The 20,146-nt window shown below is 40.9% G+C and overlaps 1 protein-coding gene across 2 annotated transcripts in view; it reads left to right on the top strand.

Moving 5' to 3' along the window:
* DYNC1I1 (dynein cytoplasmic 1 intermediate chain 1) overlaps positions 1–20,146 on the top strand; it is a 395,478-nt gene that overhangs the window by 296,324 nt on the left and 79,008 nt on the right. For both annotated transcript variants that reach the window (XM_055141002.1, XM_055140999.1), the window contains one exon: positions 18,865–19,011. In XM_055141002.1, coding sequence (XP_054996977.1) covers positions 18,865–19,011 — 147 coding nt within the window. The remainder of the gene's footprint in view (positions 1–18,864; positions 19,012–20,146) is intronic.

Here is a 20,146-nt window from a genome sequence, read left to right as displayed (position 1 = left end):
TGTTCCTCATTAACCAAGTTTGTAACTGTCAGGATTTGGAAGTTTCCTCAATATCAGGAGCTATAACCAGACAAGAAAACATGCGTAGTCAAAGAGAGATGCTATGTCACAGACAGAAGGGCAGGGCTAGGAAATATGAAGACTAAAAGAGCTGAGCTATGAAATAAAAACTGTAATAACTATCCTAAGAGATAGTTTCTCATTCTAAATCATCAAGGCAGAACCAACCATTACAATTGCAGTTGTTTTGGAAAGATTTACTGCGTAGGGGCTGGAGCCATAGCACAGCGGGAAGGGCATTTGCCTTGCACACAGCTGACCCAAGCTCAATCTCTGGCATCTCATCCCATAAGGTCCTCCAAGCATGGCCAGGAGTGGTCCCTGAGTGCAGAGCCAGGAGTCATCCCTGAGCATTGTCAGATGTAGCAAAAAAAAAAAAAAAAAGGTTTACTGAGCAGAACAAGGCGGCCTCTGTAACTTCCTGGGAATCTTTCCTCAAATCACAAAATAGAATTTCTAACTCTGTATGGGGGCATATTATTTATCAGTCTTTAAAGTTTTTAATTTAAATCCTCCAATAGCACCAGGAAGAGAAGGTAAAAAAATAATTGGAGAATTTGAACCTTTGTGCATCGCTACTAGGAGTGAATATAAATAATGCAGTAGATAATTATTTGACAGATTCTCAAAATATAAAAAATAGAATATAATCCAGTGGAATTCTAGTGAAATAAGCAATTCCACTTTGGGGTAAATATTCCAAGGAATCAAAAAAGCAGGGTCTTGAAGATATATGTGTGTGTGCGTGTGTGCATGTGTTTGTGTGATACACACACACAATTCATAGTAGTAATTATTCTCAGAGGATAAAAGTTACTAGAACAATCTCAATGTCTAGTAACAGATGAGTTGAGGCACAAAATTTGGAATATATACTTGGGTTCACTGTATCACTGTCATCCTGTTGCTCATCGATTTGCTCAAGCGGGCCCCAGTAACTTCTCCATTGTGAGACTTGTTGTTCATCTATAATATATATAGAAGGAGAGGAAAATAATGGAATATTATTTAACCATAACAATGCAGATGTGGGGTGGGGCAGGGGGAAAAAAAAACAATGCAGATGTGACTGTCACTCTCACTGTCATCCCATTGATCATCGATTTGCTCGAGCAGGCTCAGTAACATCTCCATTCATCCTAGCCCTGAGATTTTAGCAGCCTCTCTTTACTCATTCTTCCCAATGGTGCACATTAGAGACTCTTTAAGGTCAGGGGAATGAGACCCATAATTGTTACTGTATTTGGCATATGAATACGCCACGGGGAGCTTGCCAGGCTCTCTCCAGCATGGACAATAAACTCTTGGTAGCTTGCCAAGTACTTCAAGATGGAGAACTAGGCTACCAGATGAGGCTGCACACTTCCGGGAGCTTGGTTTCATAGTCTCTGGATGTTGGCCATTAATGGGATTACACAGCGATGGGGCCAATTTCTGGGTGTGACTGCATAGCTACTGGAAAATGGGGAATCTGGGTGGAAGAGGCCCAGTCCCGAGCATCCTTGGAAATCTCGGCCCCGGATCCCGCACACCTGGGTTCCTCTGCCGGTTCCTTCATGCATGAGGCTCATTCGAATGTGTGGAGAGTGGCCTTGAGCATGGGTATGGCTGGATTCTTGGAGGTCTTCAACTAAATGTCTTGGTGGTTGTCTTGGCAGGCAGTGAGGATGCTAACAAGGTCGTAACATGATCAGCAAAGTCCTCAGGAGCGACATGGAGAGTGACAGTAGGAGATTGACTCCAGCTTCCAAGGCCTCCTACACTGATAAAGTTAGACACCATAGATTTCAAGATTATGTGATTTTATTTATAAGGGATTCCTGGTGCAGACAAATCCACAGAAGTAGAAAGTAGAATGGTGATTTCATGGGAGGAGAGGAGAAATAGGCAATAAGCGCTGAAGGGAAATGATGTTGCCATTTGGAAAAGATGACATTTTTTTCTGTAAAAAAATGGTAGTAATGGTTGGACAAAAAAAATGTGGCTTGTTTAATACTGCTGAACTATACACTTAAAAATGTTTTACGAGATTAGGAGGGAGCAGTTTGACAGAATGTGACACAAGAACATGAGTGAGGGATTTGGGGCAAGTTTGTGGTGGTGAGTTGAGGTGACTATTTATCCTAAAACCATGAATGTTAACAGCATCATAAACACATGACCTTGACTATAAATTTTTTTCAATTCAGATGATACACCTTACTTATGTATCTTTCAGCACAATATTTAAAGATAAATGATTTGAAATTACAAGACTTAAAAAATTCACAAATCTAGTATGCATCAGAGCAGAATAGCTCTTGGGTCTCTTAAGCGTGGTCCCAACTACCATATCCACCCTAGGGCCTACTGGTGACTGAAATGAAAGAGGATCCTCTAAGGAAAGTAGAGAGGATTAAATATATTATTTAGCAAAAATAGATGAGAATAGTTAAGATAGTTTTCCTGAAGGTAAGAAATAATATAGTAAGCTCCATTAGATCAGACTTTTTTTTTTTTTGCTTTTTGGGTCATACTCAGCAATGCACAGGGGTTACTCCTGGCTCATCCACTCAGGAATTACTCCTGGCAGTGCTCGGGGGACCGTATGGGATGCTGGGAATTGAACCCGGGTCGGCAGTATGTAAGGCAAACACCCTACCCACTGTGCCATTGCTCCAGCCCCTAGATCAGACTCTTATATGTACACCAACTTTTTTTTTAAATGAACGCTTTATTAAAGCAAGAGAGAATTGTGGTCTGACACCACAGAAATCTTTCCATATGAGAACCTGAAAGTGACTTAATTTTTTTTACTTAAGAAAAAAAGATAGGGGCCGCCAAGATGTGATCCCAGGGGCCACATGTGTGTGCGGCCTCTCCACAGCTACATGAGCGTGACTCCAGATGCCAGCTAAATTTTTCAGCATGGGCAGCTCCTTGCAGAATGTCACCAGACTGAGAACTAAGCCGCGGCCCCATGCCCGCCCAGGAGAGGAAAGGTATTTCTCTCTCTCGCCTCTTCCTTGCCGCCTCTTCCTTGCCAGGGGTGAAGGGCGTGGTGACCGCCATATTATGATGACCACAGATGGGATTTACGAACTGCAGCAATAGGACGCGAGGGTGCTCTTGGGAAGTTGGGTGGCACCGGCCCCGCCTGCCCCCAAGATGTGATCCCGGTGGCCGCATGTGTGTGCGGCCTCTCCGCAGCTGCACGAGCGTGACTCCAGACGCCAGCTAAATTACTTTCGGTATGGGCAGCCCCTCGCAGAATGTCTCCAGACTGAGAGCTAAGCCGCATCCCCATGCCCGCCCAGGAGGGGAAAGGTATTTCTCTCTCGCCTCTTCCTTCCCGGGGGTGAAGGGCATAGCGACCTCCATATTATGACGACCACAGATGGGGTTTACAAGCTTGCAATGATCCAATATCTGGAAGAAATCTCCCTGGACTTAGTTGCTAAAGTACAGAAATCCAAAACCACGTGGCAGCGGTCTCTTCACAACAGGTCTGACTCTAGTGGGGTACTCCTAACAATAATAGTGAGGTTTGTGTTGAAATATTGAATGTAACCAAAGTAAATAGAAAGTAAAGTGAAATTTATCAGTTACAAGGGGAGGGCGGGGAGGGCGGGATGGGAGGTGTAATGTGTGTGTTTTTTTTTGGTGGTGGGATATGGGCACTGGTGAAGGGTTGGTTGTTTCAGCATTGTATAACTGAGACTTAAGCATGAAAGCATTGTAATTTTCCACATGGTGATTCAATAAAATAAAATTCTTATTAAAATAAAATAAAAGAAAAAAAAGATAGGAATAAAACGTCAAGTCCAGGAAAATTTTTTTTTTTTAAGTCCAGGAAATTTAAACCAAGGAACTTGGGCAGGTGATTCCCACCCCTTGACCCCCAACACACACAACTTTTAAAAAAAATTTTATTCTTTAATTAGTGAATCACCATGAGGATACAGATACAAATTCACACATTTTTGAGCTTGTTTTTCCTTCATACAATGTTCGCAAACACATCCCTCTACCAGTGCCGATTCTCCACCACCAATAAACCCAGTATCCCTCCCACCCCCCAATCCCGTCTCCCCCCCACCCCACCCTGCCTTTGTGGCAGGGTATTCCCTTTTGGTCTCTCTCTCTCTCTCCAATTGGGTGTTGTGGTTTGCAATAGGGGTATTGAGTGTCCATTGTGTTCAGTTTCTAGTCTACTTTCAGCATGTGTCTCCCTTCCCGTGTGGGATCTCCAACCACATTTTACTTGGTGTTCCCTTCTCTATCTGAGCTGCCTTTTTCCCCAGCATGTGAGACCAACTTCTAAGCCATGGAGCCAACCTACTGGTACTTATTTCTACTATTCTTGGATATTAGTCTCCTACTCTATTGTTCTATATTCCACAGATGAGTGCAATCTTTCTATGTCTGTCTCTCTCTTTCTTTTTTTTTGTTTTTTTGGGTCACACCTGGTGATGCACAGGGGTTACTACTGGCTCTGCACTCAGGAATTACTCCTGGCAGTGCTCAGGGGACCATATGGGATGCTGGGATTTGAACCCGGGTCGGCCGAGTGCAAGGCAAACGCCCTACCTGCTATGCTATCACTCCAGCCCCTGTCTCTCTCTTTCTCACTCATTTCACTTAGCATGATACTTTCCATGTTGATCCACTTATATATAAAGTTCATGACTTCATTTTTTCTAACAGCTGCATAGTATACCATTGTATAGATGTACCAGAATTTCTTTAACCAGTCATCTGTTCTTGGGCACTCGGGTTATTTCCAGATTCTGGCTATTGTAAACAGTGCTGCAATGAACATATAAGTGCAGATGTCACTTTTACTAAACTTTTTTGCTTCTCCGGGGTATATTCCCAGTAGTGGTATTGCTGGGTCAAATGGGAGCTCAATTTCTAATTTCTTGAGAATCGTCCATATTGTTTTCCAGAAGGACTGAACCAGTTGGCATTCTCACCAGCAGTGTAGAAGGGTCCCTTTCTCCCCACATCCTCTCCAACAGCGATTGCTTTTGTTCTTTGGGATGTGTGCCAGTCTCTGTGGTGTGAGGTGGTATCTCATGGTTCTTTTGATCTGCATCTCCCTGATGATTAGTGATGTAGAGCACTTTTTCATGTGCCTTTTGGCCATTCGTATCTCTTCCTTGATAAATTTCTGTTCATTTCTTTGCCCCATTTTCTGATAGGGTTGGATGTTTTCTTCTTGTAGAGTTCAACCAGTGTCTTATATACCCTTGATATCAACCCCTTATTTGATGGGGTTTCCCATTCTGTAGACTGTCTTTATATTCTGGTCACTGTATCTTTTGCGGTGTACACCAACTTTTTAAGAATAAAAATCAAGAGCCAAAGCAAGAGTACAGTGGGCAGGGTGCTTTCCTTACATGCAGCTAAACAGAGTTCTATTCACAGCACCCCATACAGTCCCCAAAGCCTGCCAGGAGTGATTCCTGAGCACTTCCAGATTAGGCCAGAAAACAAGAATACAAACAACAAGAATAAAAATCAAATTCATTTGCCATAAAATTTACCCTTCAGGTTTTTTGCTTTTGTTTGAGGGCCACATGTGACAGTGCTAAGGATTACTCCTGGCTTTGTGCTCAGGGATCACTCCTGGCTAGGTTTGGGGGACCATATGTGGTGCTGGGCTCAAACTGGGTCAGGCATGTGCAAGGCAAATACTTTATCTATTATACTATCTCTCTGATCACCCAGTTCATCCTTTTAAAGCATACAACTCCACATTTTTATATACTCATAAAGTTGGCCAACCTTAACTTAATAACTAACTCAAAAATCTTTTAATAACCCTTCAAAAAGATGTTTACCCTTTAGTAGACATCCCACATTCTCCCTTGTAAAAATGTGTATCCAAAAGTAGACATTACCCCAGCCTCAGACAACCACTGATCTCCTTCTGTCTCTTTGTATTTATCTATTTTGGAATTTTATTGAAATTAAATATGTGGCTTTCTGTGACTTGTTTCACCAATCATAATGTTTTTAAGGTTCATCTATAGTATAATATGTATCACTAAAGCATTCCTTTATATTTTTTTATTGTGAACAGTATTCCATGATATGAATTCATAAATTTTGCTTGTCCTTTTTTCTGTTGAAGTATATATAGGTTATTTCTGTTTGGGGTATATTATGCATAGTGCTGTATGAACATCAGTGTGCACGTTTTTGTGTAGACATATGTTTTTAGTCATTATGATTGTATACCTAGGATAGCATTTTCTGGGTCATATGTTCTGTGTATAACTTTTTGAGGAACAACCATACTGTTTTCCAGAGTGGCTGTCCTAATTTACATTTCTACCACACAAAGATATGTATAGAGTCTCCGTATCTCACCAAACTTTTTTTTTATGACATTGTTTTTATTCTCCAAGTTTTATTGGGATATGGTTGGCATGACACTTTTAAAGTTACAGCCATCCTAGTCGATATGAAGGTTTATATAAATATGGTTTGCACACTATATTTTTGTATTCTGAGTACACAATCAAGGTAGAGTTATTTGATAGAGCCTCAGTACCGAATGGCCCCATAATGCTGAAGAAATCTAAGATAAAGTTCATCAGAACACATTCTAGCTAATCTTCAAAATCTCAAATTTCAGATTTATTTTTATTAAATATAAAGATTCTAAAAGTTACAGGTAAACTAACTCAATCTTAGACACTCTTATTTTTTATTTATTTGAGCTTTTTAGGTCACAACTTGTGATGCTTAGGTTAATTCCTAAGCTCTAACTCAGGAACTATTCCTGGTGGTGCTCAGAACACATGGGATGCAAGAGACAAAAACCTGATTGGCTACATGCAAGTCAACTACCCTATCCACTGCCCTATGACTCCAGCCCATACACCCTTATTTTTTTTTCTTTTTCTTTTTTTAAATTTATTTATTTTTAATTAGTGAATCACCGTGAGGGAACAGTTACAGATTTATACATTTTTGTGCTCATGTTTCCCTCATACAAAGTTCGAGAACCCATCCCTTCACCAGTGCCCATTCTCCATCACCAGTAAACCCAGATCCCTCCCACCTCCCCAGTCCCATCTCCCCCCACCCCACCCTGCCACTGTGGCAGGGTATTCCTTTTTGTTCTCTCTCTCTCTAATTGGGTGTTGTGGTTTGCAATAAAGGTGTTGAGTGGCCATTGTGTTCGGTCTCTAGTCTACATTCGGCACACATCACCCTTTCCCCGCATGGCCTCCAACCACATTTTACTTGGTGATTCCTTTTCTAAGTTGCCCTCTCCCGAGAATGTGAGGCCAGCCTCCACGCCATGGAGCCAACCTCGTGGTACTTATTTCTAACATTCTTGGGTGTTAGTCTCCTACTCTGTTATTCTATATTCCACAGATGAGTGCAATCTTTCTATATCTGTCTCTCTCTTTCTGACTCATTTCACTTAGCATGATACTTTCCATGCTGATCCACTTATATGCAAAATTCATGACATCATTTTTCCTAACTGCTGTGTAGTATTCCATTGTATAGATGTACCAAAGTTTCTTCAACCAGTCATCTGTTCTAAGGCACTTGGGTTTTTTCCAGATTCTGGCTATTGTAAACAGTGCTGTGATGAACCTATAAGTGCAGATGTCATTTCGACTATACTTTTTTGCTTCTCTGGGATATATTCCCAGAAGTGGTATTGCTGGGTCAAATGGGAGCTCAACTTCTAATTTCTTGAGAATCGTCCATATTGTTTTCCAAAAGGGCTGAACCAGTCGGCATTCCCACCAGCAGTGTAGAAAGGTCCCTTTCTCCCCACATCCTCTCCAGCAGTGGTTGCTTTTGTTCTTTTAGATGTGTGCTAGTCTCTGTGGTGTGAGGTGGTATCTCATGGTAGTTTTGATCTGCATCTCCCTGATGATTAGTGATGTAGAGCACTTTTTCATGTGCCTTTTGGCCATTTGTATCTCTTCCTTGGTAAAGTTTTTGTTCATTTCTTTGCCCCATTTTCTGATGGGGTTGGATGTTTTCTTCTTGTAGAGTTCAACCAGTGCTTTATGTACCATTGATATCAACCCCTTATATGATGGGTATTGTGTAAATATCCTTTCCCATTCTGTAGATAGTCTTTGTATTCTGGTCACTGTATCTTTTGCGGTACAGAAGCTTTTTAGTTTAATGTAGTTCCATTTGTTGATCTCTGTTTCCACTTGTTTGGCCAGTTGCAAGTCATCTTTGAAGATACCTTTATCTTCAATATCGTGGACGGTTTTGCTGACCTTGTCTTCAATGTACCTTATGGTTTCTGGTCTGATGTTGAGGTCTTTAATCCATTTTGATCTGACTTTTGTGCATGGTGTCAGGTCGAGGTCTAAGCCCATTCTTTTGCATGTGGTTGTCCAGTTGTGCCAGCACAATTCGTTAAACAGGCTTTCCTTGCTCCACTTCACATCTCTTGCTCCCTTATCAAAGATTAGATGATCATACATTTGGGGTTGTGTGTAGGGATACTCCACCTTGTTCCATTGGTCTGCGGCTCTGCCTTTGTTCCAGTACCATGCTGTTTTAATTCTTACTGCTTTGTATTAAAGTTTAAGGTTGGGGAAGGTGATGCCTCCCATCGTCTTTTTCCCAAGAATTTTTTTAGCTATCCGTGGGCGTTTGTTGTTCCATATGAATTTTAGTATTGCTTGATCCGTTTCTTTGAAGAATGTCATGGGTATCCTCATAGGGATCGCATTGAATCTGTATAATGCTTTGGGGAGTATTGCCATTTTGACAATATTGATTCTCCCGATCCACAAGCTTGGTATATGTTTCCATTTCCTCATGTCCTCTTTTATTTCATGTAGTAGCGTTTTATAGTATTCTTTATAGAGGTCTTTTACTTCCTTGGTTAAGTTGATTCTGAGGTACTTGATTTTCTGGGGCACGATTGTGAATGGGATTGCTTTTTTCATGTCCCTTTCCTCTGCCTCATTGTTTGTGTATAGGAAGGCCATGAATTTTGGGGTATTGATTTTGTAGCCTGCAACTTTACTGTATAAGTCTATTGTTTCTAAGAGTTTCTTAGTAGAGGCTTTAGGCTTCTCTAGATATAGTATCATATCGTCTGCAAATAGTGAGAGTTTGGTTTCTTACTTTCCTATCTGGATGCCCTTAATCTCTTTTTCTTATCTAATAGCTATCGCAAGTACTTCCAGTACTATATTGAAGAGAAGTGGTGAGAGTGGGCATCCTTGTCTTGTCCCTGATCTCAGAGGAAAGGCCCTTAGTTTTTCCCCATTGAGGGTAATGCTTGCCGTAGGCTTGTGATAGATGGCTTCAACTATCTTGAGGAAAGTTCCTCCAAACCCCATTTTGGTGAGGGTTTTCATCATGAACGGATGTTGGACTTTGTCAAATGCTTTCTCTGCATCTATTGATATGATCATATGGTTTTTATCTTTACTTTTGTTTATATGATGGATTATGTTGATTGATTTCCGAATGTTAAATCATCCTTGCATCCCCGGGATGAATCCCACTTGGTCATGGTGCATGATCTTTTTGATGAGTTGTTGGATCCTATTTGCTAATATTTTGTTGAGGATCTTCGCATCGGTGTTCATAAGGGATATTGGTCTATAATTTTCTTTCTTAGTGTACACCCTTATTTTCAATGTCACTGTCATCCAGTTGTTCATAGATATACTCGAGCGGGCACCAGTAATCTCTCTATTTCACTCTGCCCTGAGATTTTAGCAGCTTCTCCTTACTCGTCTTTCCCAATGATTGGAGGCTCTTTCAGGGTCAGGGGAATGAGACCTATTGTAATTTTCATATCCTATATATAAATATCATATATTTTCAATGCGTTAATAATTTTTAGTAAATGGTCACTCCCTTAAAGAATGTCCTGTACACTAGATACTTATTCAAAAGAAAAGAGAGCTCTGAAGATAAAATAATGCTTTCCTTCATCTCAATTAAAGTTAAGTGACTGACTTATGTCTTGGCTTTCCCATCCTTACATCAGATATGTGGTGCTATATGAGTGACTGTAAGAGGGGCTTTTGACAGCCATGTTCTACAGTTTTACTTGCTTCTGTCACTGTATCACTGTCATCCCATTGTTCATCAATTTTCTCTAGTGGGCACCAGTAACGTCTCCATTGTGAGACTTGTTGTTATTGTTTTTGGCATATCGAATACACCATGGGGAGCTTGCCAGGTTCTGCCATGCGGGCGGGATACTCTTGGTAGCTTGCCGGGCACTTGCTTCTATTAGCAAAAAATACGTCTTTGGGTTTTTCCTAGGCACTTGCAGAAATATATACTAGGTCATGAGTAGCCAGAAGCATCTGACTTGTCTGCCTTACAGCCCTCTGTTATTTAAGCACTTTCTTTTAGAAAAATTAAATGCTCTCCACCATTAAATAGCTTTAGTCAACAATATGGACATTTGTTCTCTGGGGAAAGGCCTCTCCACACAAGAGATGTTACTTAAAATAGGAGATGCTTTTGAATACAGGACTTATATCTCTTTCACCCAAGCATAATGGCTAAGTAGTGGGCAGAATGCCACGCATACAAGGACATGGACAATTAGATCAAATGTGAAGAAAGAAGATATGCTTCACAGCCAGCAATGATCAAAGGTTGTTCGCCCTGGGTATCTGAAATTGTGTTTAAGGAAAGTACTATCTTTAAGCTGGTCTGAATTAGTTCTACAAAACAGAAAACAGCCCCCCTATAACGACTTGAAGGATTGGAACCTTCTTGAATTGAATGCAGAGGTGTACAGTGGGCCAAGGGAGCCATTGAAAGCTTGGTTTCAACCCTCCTCTCTATGGAATTATCTTGCACACCATATTTTTGTATTCTCAGTATGCAATGGAACAAAATAAACTGTTTGTCTCAAGATAATGACAGCATGAAACCTTGTATAGTCAGTCAGCTCATGGATATATGAGAACGTGGGTAGGAAGGAGGACTTCCTTTATAGAGCTGACCAATAAATCACTTCATTAGGCTGCTACACCTATAGAGGATATGAGATATTATCAAGTAAGAATGACATGATTCTCAAAACAATATCAATTGAGACTGAAGCAGTGGTACAGTGAGAAGGGCACTTGCCTTGCACACAGTCGACCTGGGTTCAATCCTCAGCATCCAATATGGATCCTCGAGCACCACCTGGAGTAATAACTTACTGCAGCTTCAGGAGTAATTGCTGAATGTGGCCCCAAAACAAACAAACAAAAAATAACCAAAACAAACATGGTCTCAAAATCCTGCATGTATTTTGGGTGACTGGAGTATGCAAATTACCAAAATGTGATACTCATCTTATTGAAAATGGTAATTCTTCATGTAACACTGTTATTTGCATCAGGAGACAGTTATGCTCACCAGTTTTATATCATGCTCTAACATATGAGCAACTTCTGTTTTTCTCCTTTGGAAGAGGCTGGGGGCCACACCCAATGGTGCTCCTGGCTCTGTCCTCAGCGATCACTCCTGTGGGTTCAGGGGACCATGTGGGGTGCCACAGATAGAACCCAGGTCAGCCACTTGCAAGGCAAGTGCTTTAACCAGTATGCTATCTATACAGCTCCAATCTATTTCTATGGCTATGATCCGACAGGCCATATGGTCACATAAATGAAGTTGCTTTTCTTGTGAAAACTGAGTTCAACTGTTGTGTTAGAAAAGTTTACTTTGATAAGACTGGTAACATTCTGGGGGTTGGGATAAAAAAAAAAAAAGACTGGTAACATTCTCATGGACTTTCATTACTTTTCCACTCCTGGAAAAACCTTTACTTGAATGTTTAAAGTTCATACATTATTACTCAACAAAATTCTGAGGTTGTAATGATTAAAAAAATAAACTAAGTGAAAACTATAAAAATAGCTATATGAATATGTATTCTTATAGATCCAAGAATAACAAGTTTGGAAACCAGTTTTCCAATTAATTTTGCTTGTCTAAATTATATTAACCATATAATTTAATAACATCTTCTTAAATAACTGAATTAATACAAAATTTTAATGTATAGAAAAGTTAGCACTGTAGCACTGTCATCTTGTTGTTCATCGATTTGCTTGAGGGGGCACCAGTAATGTCTCCATTGTGAGACTTGTTACTGTTTTTGGCATACTTAATACACCAGGGTAGCTTGCCAGGGTTTGCCATGTGGACGGGATGCTCTCGGTAGCTTGCCGGGCTCTCCAAGAGGGACGGAGGAATCGAACCTGGGTTGGCCGCATGTAAGGCAAATGCCCTACCCACTGTGCTATCGCTCCAGTCTTAGAAAAGTTAAGTTTTTAAAAATAGCAGTGCTATAATTTGGGGGTGGGGTAGAGTCACACTCAGCAGTGATCAGGGCTATTCTCAATAGGTCAGCTCAGGTCACTGCTGGTAGTATTCTGGGAACCGTGCAGCATCAGGGAACAAATATGACCTCCTGCATGCAAAGCATGTGCTCGCTCCTTACGCTGTTGTAAAAAAATACAAACGTGCATGCACAGGAAGGGTGATGTGTGTGTTGTGTTCGAGGGCTCTCGGGGCGGCGCTCTCTCTCTCTCTCTCTCTCTCTCTCTCTCTCTCTCTCTCTCTCTCTCTCTCCCTCCCTCTCTCTCTCTCTCTCTCTCTCTCTCTCTGTCTCCTGACCTGTCTCTGTCTCTGTCATCTTTCCTCTGATCTCTTCCGATCTCTTTTCTTCCGATCTCTCTCTCTGAAGGCCTTCTTGCTCTCACTTCTGACTCTGACTCTTATTTCTGACTTGCTTAGTGCTCTTTTTTTCCCCTGCTTCTGGCTCCGATGACTCCCTGATTCTCTTTCGCTCTATGTTCGGCTTCTGTGTCTTCTCCCTGCTTCTGTGTCTTCTCTCTCTACATCTCTTACAGTCTTAATTTATATAGTAGTCATAGGGTGGTGACACAAAGGTGGGTTGAACATTAACAAATCAACAAAGAGGGGTCAGACCACTCCTCCAGGAGATCAACAAAATCTCATCTAAGGAGATAACTCCAGATTAGGAGGAGATCCGCTTAAGGGCGGGATCCCATCCGGGGTGTGTCACTTTCTTCTTTCCTAAACTAGTAATCCACTTAAATAGTTACAGTAAATTTACTTCTAATATTTCTAGCAATGTCATTCTGTATGAGCACAGTAAGAGATATATCAAAATTAAAGTTTGGTTCTTCCTGAGGATATTCACTATATATTCCAGACTACAGTCCTCAGGCCAGGTTAGTCTTCCTAACCCCAGCAAGGTCCTAATCTCGTCATTACTTTTGGATCATGACAGCATTTGTCTATGACCATGCTCTCAACTTATAGTTGAGTATTGTGGTGCTTTGGTCTGGCCCATTTTGATGCCAGGGGAGCTCACAGCCTGCCCTGAGTCCATTTCGTCCCTCTTTGGGACCCTGCTTTTGGGGTGCTAGGAACTAAGGGCAACTGAGTTGAGAAAGCAGGTGCCCGGGACTAAATATTATTGGAGTCAATCAGCTCCCAAGTTACAAAGCATAGTATTAACTGTCTTCTTGTGTCCATACAGAAAGGACATTGCTTTAAGGTAAACTAAGTTCCCTGCGGCAAGGCTAAAAGGACAAACCCAATGTTATCCTATAAGCTGTCTCTCAGAAAACATACTTTTAAAGTGAACACAGGGGCCAAAATGATAGTACAGCCTGGAGGACATTTTCCTTGCTTGTGGCCAACCAGCGTTCAATTCCCAGCATCCCATCTGTTCTATGAGAACCACCAGGAGTAATTCCTGAGTGCAGAGCCAGGAGTGACCCCTGAGTACCACCAGATGTGACCCAAAAAAGCCAAGAAAACAAACGAAAAAAGTAAGCACAAAAATTAAACCTAAGCCCCCTCCTCCACAAATATTTTAATAGTGGTACAAAACAGATATAAATGATAGGATGATAAAAATAATTTTCTCTTTCAAGTGACAGCAAGTAAACTCTACATCAGTTAACAACAATGGCTGGATTGGTAGCTTTATAGAGGACAGGGTTTTTCTAAGGTGGTTTGTTTTTTAAAACTGATGCAGACTTTCCAAATTAGAAGAGGAAATTTTCATTATCAGGGCTTCAGGGCACTGTTTCCATGTATCAAAAGGAAACAAAAAATGGGTGAAAAATCTAATATTCAGAGGCCAGAGAGACTGTACAGGGGTAAGGCTTTTGCCTTGCAACTACTAAGGAGGTTCGAATCCCCGGCACTGAATATGATTCCCTGAACACCACCAAGAGTGAACTCTGAGCACAGAGGTAGGAGTAAATCCTAAGCATAACCAGATGTGTGCCCAGAAACAGTAAAACAAAATAAATTTCAATAAAATTTAGTCTATCATCCAAATGTTTGCCAATTTCATATCAAACATCAGGGCATATCAGATGTGGCATACTCAAGAGATTCATTTTGAACCTTTACAAACATGTAGGTTATAAAAACATATGATTTTATCTGTAATTAAATATATTATTTATATATATATATTATATAATATTATATGTTACATATAATATTATATATTGAGGCACTGAAGCACTGTTGTCTCATTGTTCATCGATTTGTTCGAATGGGCACCAGTAACGTCTCCATTGTGAGACTTATTGTTACTGTTTTTGGCATATTGAATACGACACAGGAGCTTGCCAGTCTCTGTCGTGGGGGCGGGATACTCTCGGTAGCTTGCCAGGCTCTCCGAGAGGGACGGAGGAATCGAACCTGGGTTGGCCATGTGCAAAACAAACACCCTATCAGCTGTGCTATTGCTCCAATCCAATTATATGTTATATATTATAGTAATTATATAATAGGCATATTGAATTTTAACAAAATAAGTGAAACTGATCAACCTTATAACTGATCTCCACTCCTAATCTTCCAAATATAAAACACAAATTAGTATGCCTTGCTTTTTTCCTCATGCATATATAAATTGTTGCAGCAACACAGTTGACTTGCATGCGTCTGACTCAGATCCTAGCCCTGGTGGCCCATATGGTTCCCACAGCACCACCAGTAGTGATCCCTGAGTGCAGAGCCAGGAATAAGCCCTGAGCACAGCCAGGTGTGACCAAAAATAAATGAATAAATAAAACTAATGTTGTGGCCACAAAGATAGTACAGAAGGTAAGGAATTTGCCTCACTTATAGCCTAGCACCACATATGATTCCCTAAGTACCAGCAGGAGTGATTCCTGAGTACAGAGCCAGGAATACTCCTTGAGTATAGCAAGTGGGTGTGGCCCAAGAAATAAACCAAAACTAAACAAAAACAAAAAGAATAGCTTTGAGGAGTAGACAGTACAGTGGTGAAGGTGCATACCTTGTGTATGCCTAACCCAGAATCTATCTCAGGCACCAGGTAGGATCTCCTGCGCTCCATTAGGACTGAGCCCTGAGCACAGAGCCAGGAATAAGCCCTAAGTACTACTTGATATGCTTCAGTACCCCTCTCCCCCCCAAAAAAGAATTTTGATTTCAAGATGGAGGGCTTTTATGGAATGAGATTTGGAGGCTTGATTTAGTTACTACTTAATTGGTAGTATATGTTTAATGATAGATGGAAAGTGGAAAATGAATGAATAAAAAAGTGGAATTAGAGTACTCCCCCCATGACTTTGGATTCAAGTTGTAAACTTTGTGTTTCGGTTTCATAAAAATACCATCTTCATTTATTTTTCTCTAATTTAATCTCCCAACAAACTGCATGGTGTGGAGTATTTGTTGCATTTAACTGAAATACAGTAGCAATCGAGTGGTTGAATTCTGGATTTTTCTAATTTAATGACATTCCTTTGTATATATTGATTGGAGCTTTGGTAAATTCAATTGTCGATACCACCTGGATAATTTTAAGTCTTTCCAAAGCTTAAAAAAAATGCTTCCAACTTAGTTCAAGCAACATAAGAATTTCATCAATTGAAAACTAAGAAACGTTTCTGTGGGATGTGTAAAACAAGAAGCTGACCAGCATTATTTTCTTTTTCTTAAATTCAGTATCATTATTGAGACTTATTCTTGAATTTTATGAAAACCAGATTGAAGCACAAGCATGTTCACCATCGAATTGTGTTCAAGGAATTGAAACTGAAAATCATTCAAACTGGGAAAACACAACACTGAAAATAGTCCACATTCTTTATTTTACTTCAGCATATTGGAGACTGTTTCTGATAAGGAAGCCTTAGGCAATAGCAGATATGATTTTCTTTTTTTAGAAATGTATGCTTAACTTACCAGCAAAAAAGAGATCTTTTTTTTTCAATCACATTTTCATGGTGGGGGTGGGGTTGGTGAGGGTTGAGCCCCACCTGGAGATTTTCAGGTTACTCTTGATGCTGTGCTCAGGATCACTCCTGATGGTGTTTGGGGGATCATCTGTGGTGCCAAGGAATTGAACACAAGTCAGACATGTGCAAGGCAGGTGCTTTAGCCACCGTGCTGTATCTGCAGCCCTGCATCTATTTTCTTTTTTTTTTTTTTTTGCTTTTTGGGTTACACCTGGCGATGCACAGGGGTCACTCCTGGCTCTGCACTCAGGAATTACCCCTGGCTATGTTCATGGGACCATAGGGGATGCTGGGAATCAAACCCAGGTCAGCTGTGTGCAAGGCCTTACCTGCCACTGTGCTATGGCTCCAGCCCCTGCCCTGCATCATTATGGTGGGGGTTAAGGGAGGGGCATTGGGGAGAGGGGAGAGTTGGGTCACACCTGGCAGTTCTCAGGGGAGTTTACTGGCTCTGCGCTCTGGAGTGACCCATGTTGTTGCCGGATGGTCACATGCAGTACCAGGGATCAAACCAGGGTCAGCCACAGGCAAGCCAAGCAACTCACCTCCTTTACTCTCTCTCTAGTTCTTCCATCAGTTCTTTAAGGTGATGGCTTATCAGTTCAACAACTTTTTCCCTTCTGTTTTACTTAGAAAGCTGTGATTACTCACACTTGCCCAAACACACAATCAAATAGAGTCTGCCATTCAGAACAGTCCTACTTTTGTCTGGTGCGGGCTGTCTTTCCAACACATTTGCTATCACCTGTCTTCTACACAGTCACTTTTCCAGCCAAACCAAATTGTAATTGTGAGTTATACACCAATAACTGTTTTGTCCTTTCTTTACATTGTGCTCTCAGAAACACATTTCTTTTCCTCTCCACTTGCTGAATGCTCCACATATACACAAGTTGCTACTTTCGCTTTCATAAGATATGCATAACCATCCCCACTTCTCTCCTCAGCTGACTAAAACAGATCTTCCCATTACCCTATATCTCTTTCTTTCTCTCTTTCTCTCCTCTCTCCCTCTCTCTCTCTCAGAATTTAGTAGCATGTCATACATTCATAGCCAAGTTTGCCATATAAGTGTACAAATTGTGCCCTGACAAGATTGTCAAGTTCAAGGCACAAGTGGGAGCAATGAGCCATCTTACCCTTCACTTGCCATAGTCATCCTGCCATGTGACTGTGCAGAGACACCTCCTTCATGAAAAGGTACTGTATGAATGCACAGCAGCCCAGTCTGTTTGCTTACATGATTTTTAGTTTCCTTTACCAGGGCACTATTTTTTTAATGAATTTCCGTGAGGGTACAGATGCATATTTACATATTTTCGTACTTGTGTTTCAGTCATACATTGCTTGAGTACCCGTTCTCCACTGATGACCCCAGCATCCCTCCCCCCACCCTGCCTCTGTGGCAGGGCGTTCCCTCTTGTTTTCTCTCTCCTTTTGGGTGTTGTGGTTTGCAATGGAGATATTGGGTCGACATCGTGTTCAATCTATAGTCTACTTTCAGCATGCCTCTCCCATCCCGAACGGGTCCTTTCACCACACTGTACTTGGTGTTCCCTTCTCTATCTGAACTGCCTTTTCCCCCAGCATGTGAGGCCTGCTTCCAAGACCATGTCACGTTTCTTGAAGAAAGTGGCTATCTTCGTATTCTATTGTATCTGGTACATGCTTTTCTTATTCATTAGATTTAATTGAAGGGATGAAATACATTTGTTAAAAATAATTATTTTACTTATATATTCAAACATGGAGAGCACAAGGGAATCAAAATGGACTTCTTAGCAGATGTGTCATAGCCAACTTGTTTCATTTTAGATATAACAAGGCTCTGGCTCAGCTAACCAATTTTCTTTAAAAGGTAGTGCCTTTGTGGAATTTGAGAAACCAAATGCATTATTCTATGACAGACCATGGCATAACTGGACTACAATCCATTTCTGTTTGTTAAGACAGGCAAGGAATAACATTAAGAATTGTCTGAAGTGGGCAAGATCAAGGTCAGGATAATACCCATAGGGGGTGAGAAAACTGGGAGAGGAACCAGTTAAATCAGTCTGAGGTCAGTATGCTTCCTAGAAGTCTACATTAAGCCAAAACAGAAAGAAAAACACACATCTCAAAGCCTCACCAACACTGTACCTAATATGACTTTCATATTGCCTGTGCCCTCAAAGAAGTGTGTTACCAAAGGCTTCATGGAGAGTTAACATAAATTCTGATGCAATTTTATTGATAAATGGTAAATGTCTATAAGCTAAGTTTTTCAGACCACACAACAATGCTTCACCTCAGATAGGTTTTATGCCTATTTGATGATATGGCTGAGCCCTCAAATTTCAAGTTCCAAGGGGTAACTACTGGTCAGCCTCTTCTGGGAAATTTCTGTGCCATGCACTTAGAAAATCTAACTAAAAAAAATGCTTTTTTTTCAGGTTGTTTTATGTATGTGATGAACCATTTTCTCTTCGGGAAGAAACAAATCCCCTCATTTCATAGCACATTTCTCTTCCCTTTTTTTTCACAGTCCTCTGTGATGTCAGTCTGCTTTGCTCGTTTCCATCCCAACCTGGTCGTTGGTGGGACTTATTCTGGCCAGATCGTCTTGTGGGACAATCGCAGTCATCGAAGGACACCAGTGCAGCGGACACCACTGTCAGCCGCTGCACACACGGTAAGCTTCTGTCACATGTCTGCCGTCACTCAGCCCCCTAAATGGGGGATAATTCAACTGAAAATTGATGTTGTTCTGTGCTGTTAGTAGCTCCAAGTTAAAAGTATTTAATTTATAGTGATTTGTTCCTGACTGATTAAATAAAGCTGGGTGAAAAGAAGATGAGAGGAGCACTGCATGTGGGACATCTTTATAATCTACAAATCTGAGCACACAGAAAGGGTCCCTAGGAGGACTGGAGTGATAGCACAGTGGGTAGGACTTGCATGCGGTCAACCCGGATTCAATTCCCAGCATCCCATATGGTCCCCCAAGCACGGCTAGGAGTAATTCCTGAGTGCAGAGCCAGGAGTAATCCCTGTGCACTGCTGAGTGTGACCCAAAAAGCAAAACAAAACAAACAAAAAAGGTCCTTAGGGATATCCCAAGGGTCACCTTTGAGGATAGACTAAAACTTCACAAAAGAACAGAGAGAAAAGTTGAAAAGGGCACCTGTGAAACTGTTTTTCTAAAGAAATACTTGGCATTTTCATCATAAGGTGAAGACTCCCATTTTCAGATAGATCATGAAGAGTAAGAATTTTATGTCTAGGGATGGTATAGTGGACTATTGCCAACAGACCTTTTTGATTTATGACTGAATAAGTGCTATGACTTTAAATTCCAAAGTGTGTGGTGCATGTCTCAATGGTAAAGTCTACAGTGACAATATAATCCCTAGGGTTAAAAGTCAACATCTCAAAACCATTACCCATAATTTAGCAGAAGAGGTTCAGAACAGTGTTCATAAGACAACTACTCTGTCATTTCCTTTAAGAGAATGACAGGTGTGTTTAGCAATTGTTACAAGGCATGAGAAGACAGGCATGTCTCCATCAATCCTTGCTACCTTGACATGCAGGGTGACTGATGTTTTTTTCTCTGAAATGCTCAAAGTGTGGCCAAGGATACAGCCCTACCATTGTTTCTATTTCCTTAATGTGGTTACCTCATTTGTTTAATCTTATGGTCTCAAAATAATTTGGATGTTTTTAAAAAATGGCTAGGTACTTTAGTTAAGACCAGGAAGAAGAAAATTCTTCCTCTGTCATAAGATTGACAATGCAAAATGACAAAGAGCAAGTCAGCTTTAATT

Source organism: Sorex araneus, chromosome 1, assembly GCF_027595985.1.
Source record: "Sorex araneus isolate mSorAra2 chromosome 1, mSorAra2.pri, whole genome shotgun sequence".
Lineage (NCBI taxonomy): Eukaryota > Metazoa > Chordata > Mammalia > Eulipotyphla > Soricidae > Sorex > Sorex araneus.
Note: the sequence above shows the minus strand (reverse complement) of the source record. Positions and strands in the feature narration are given on the sequence as shown.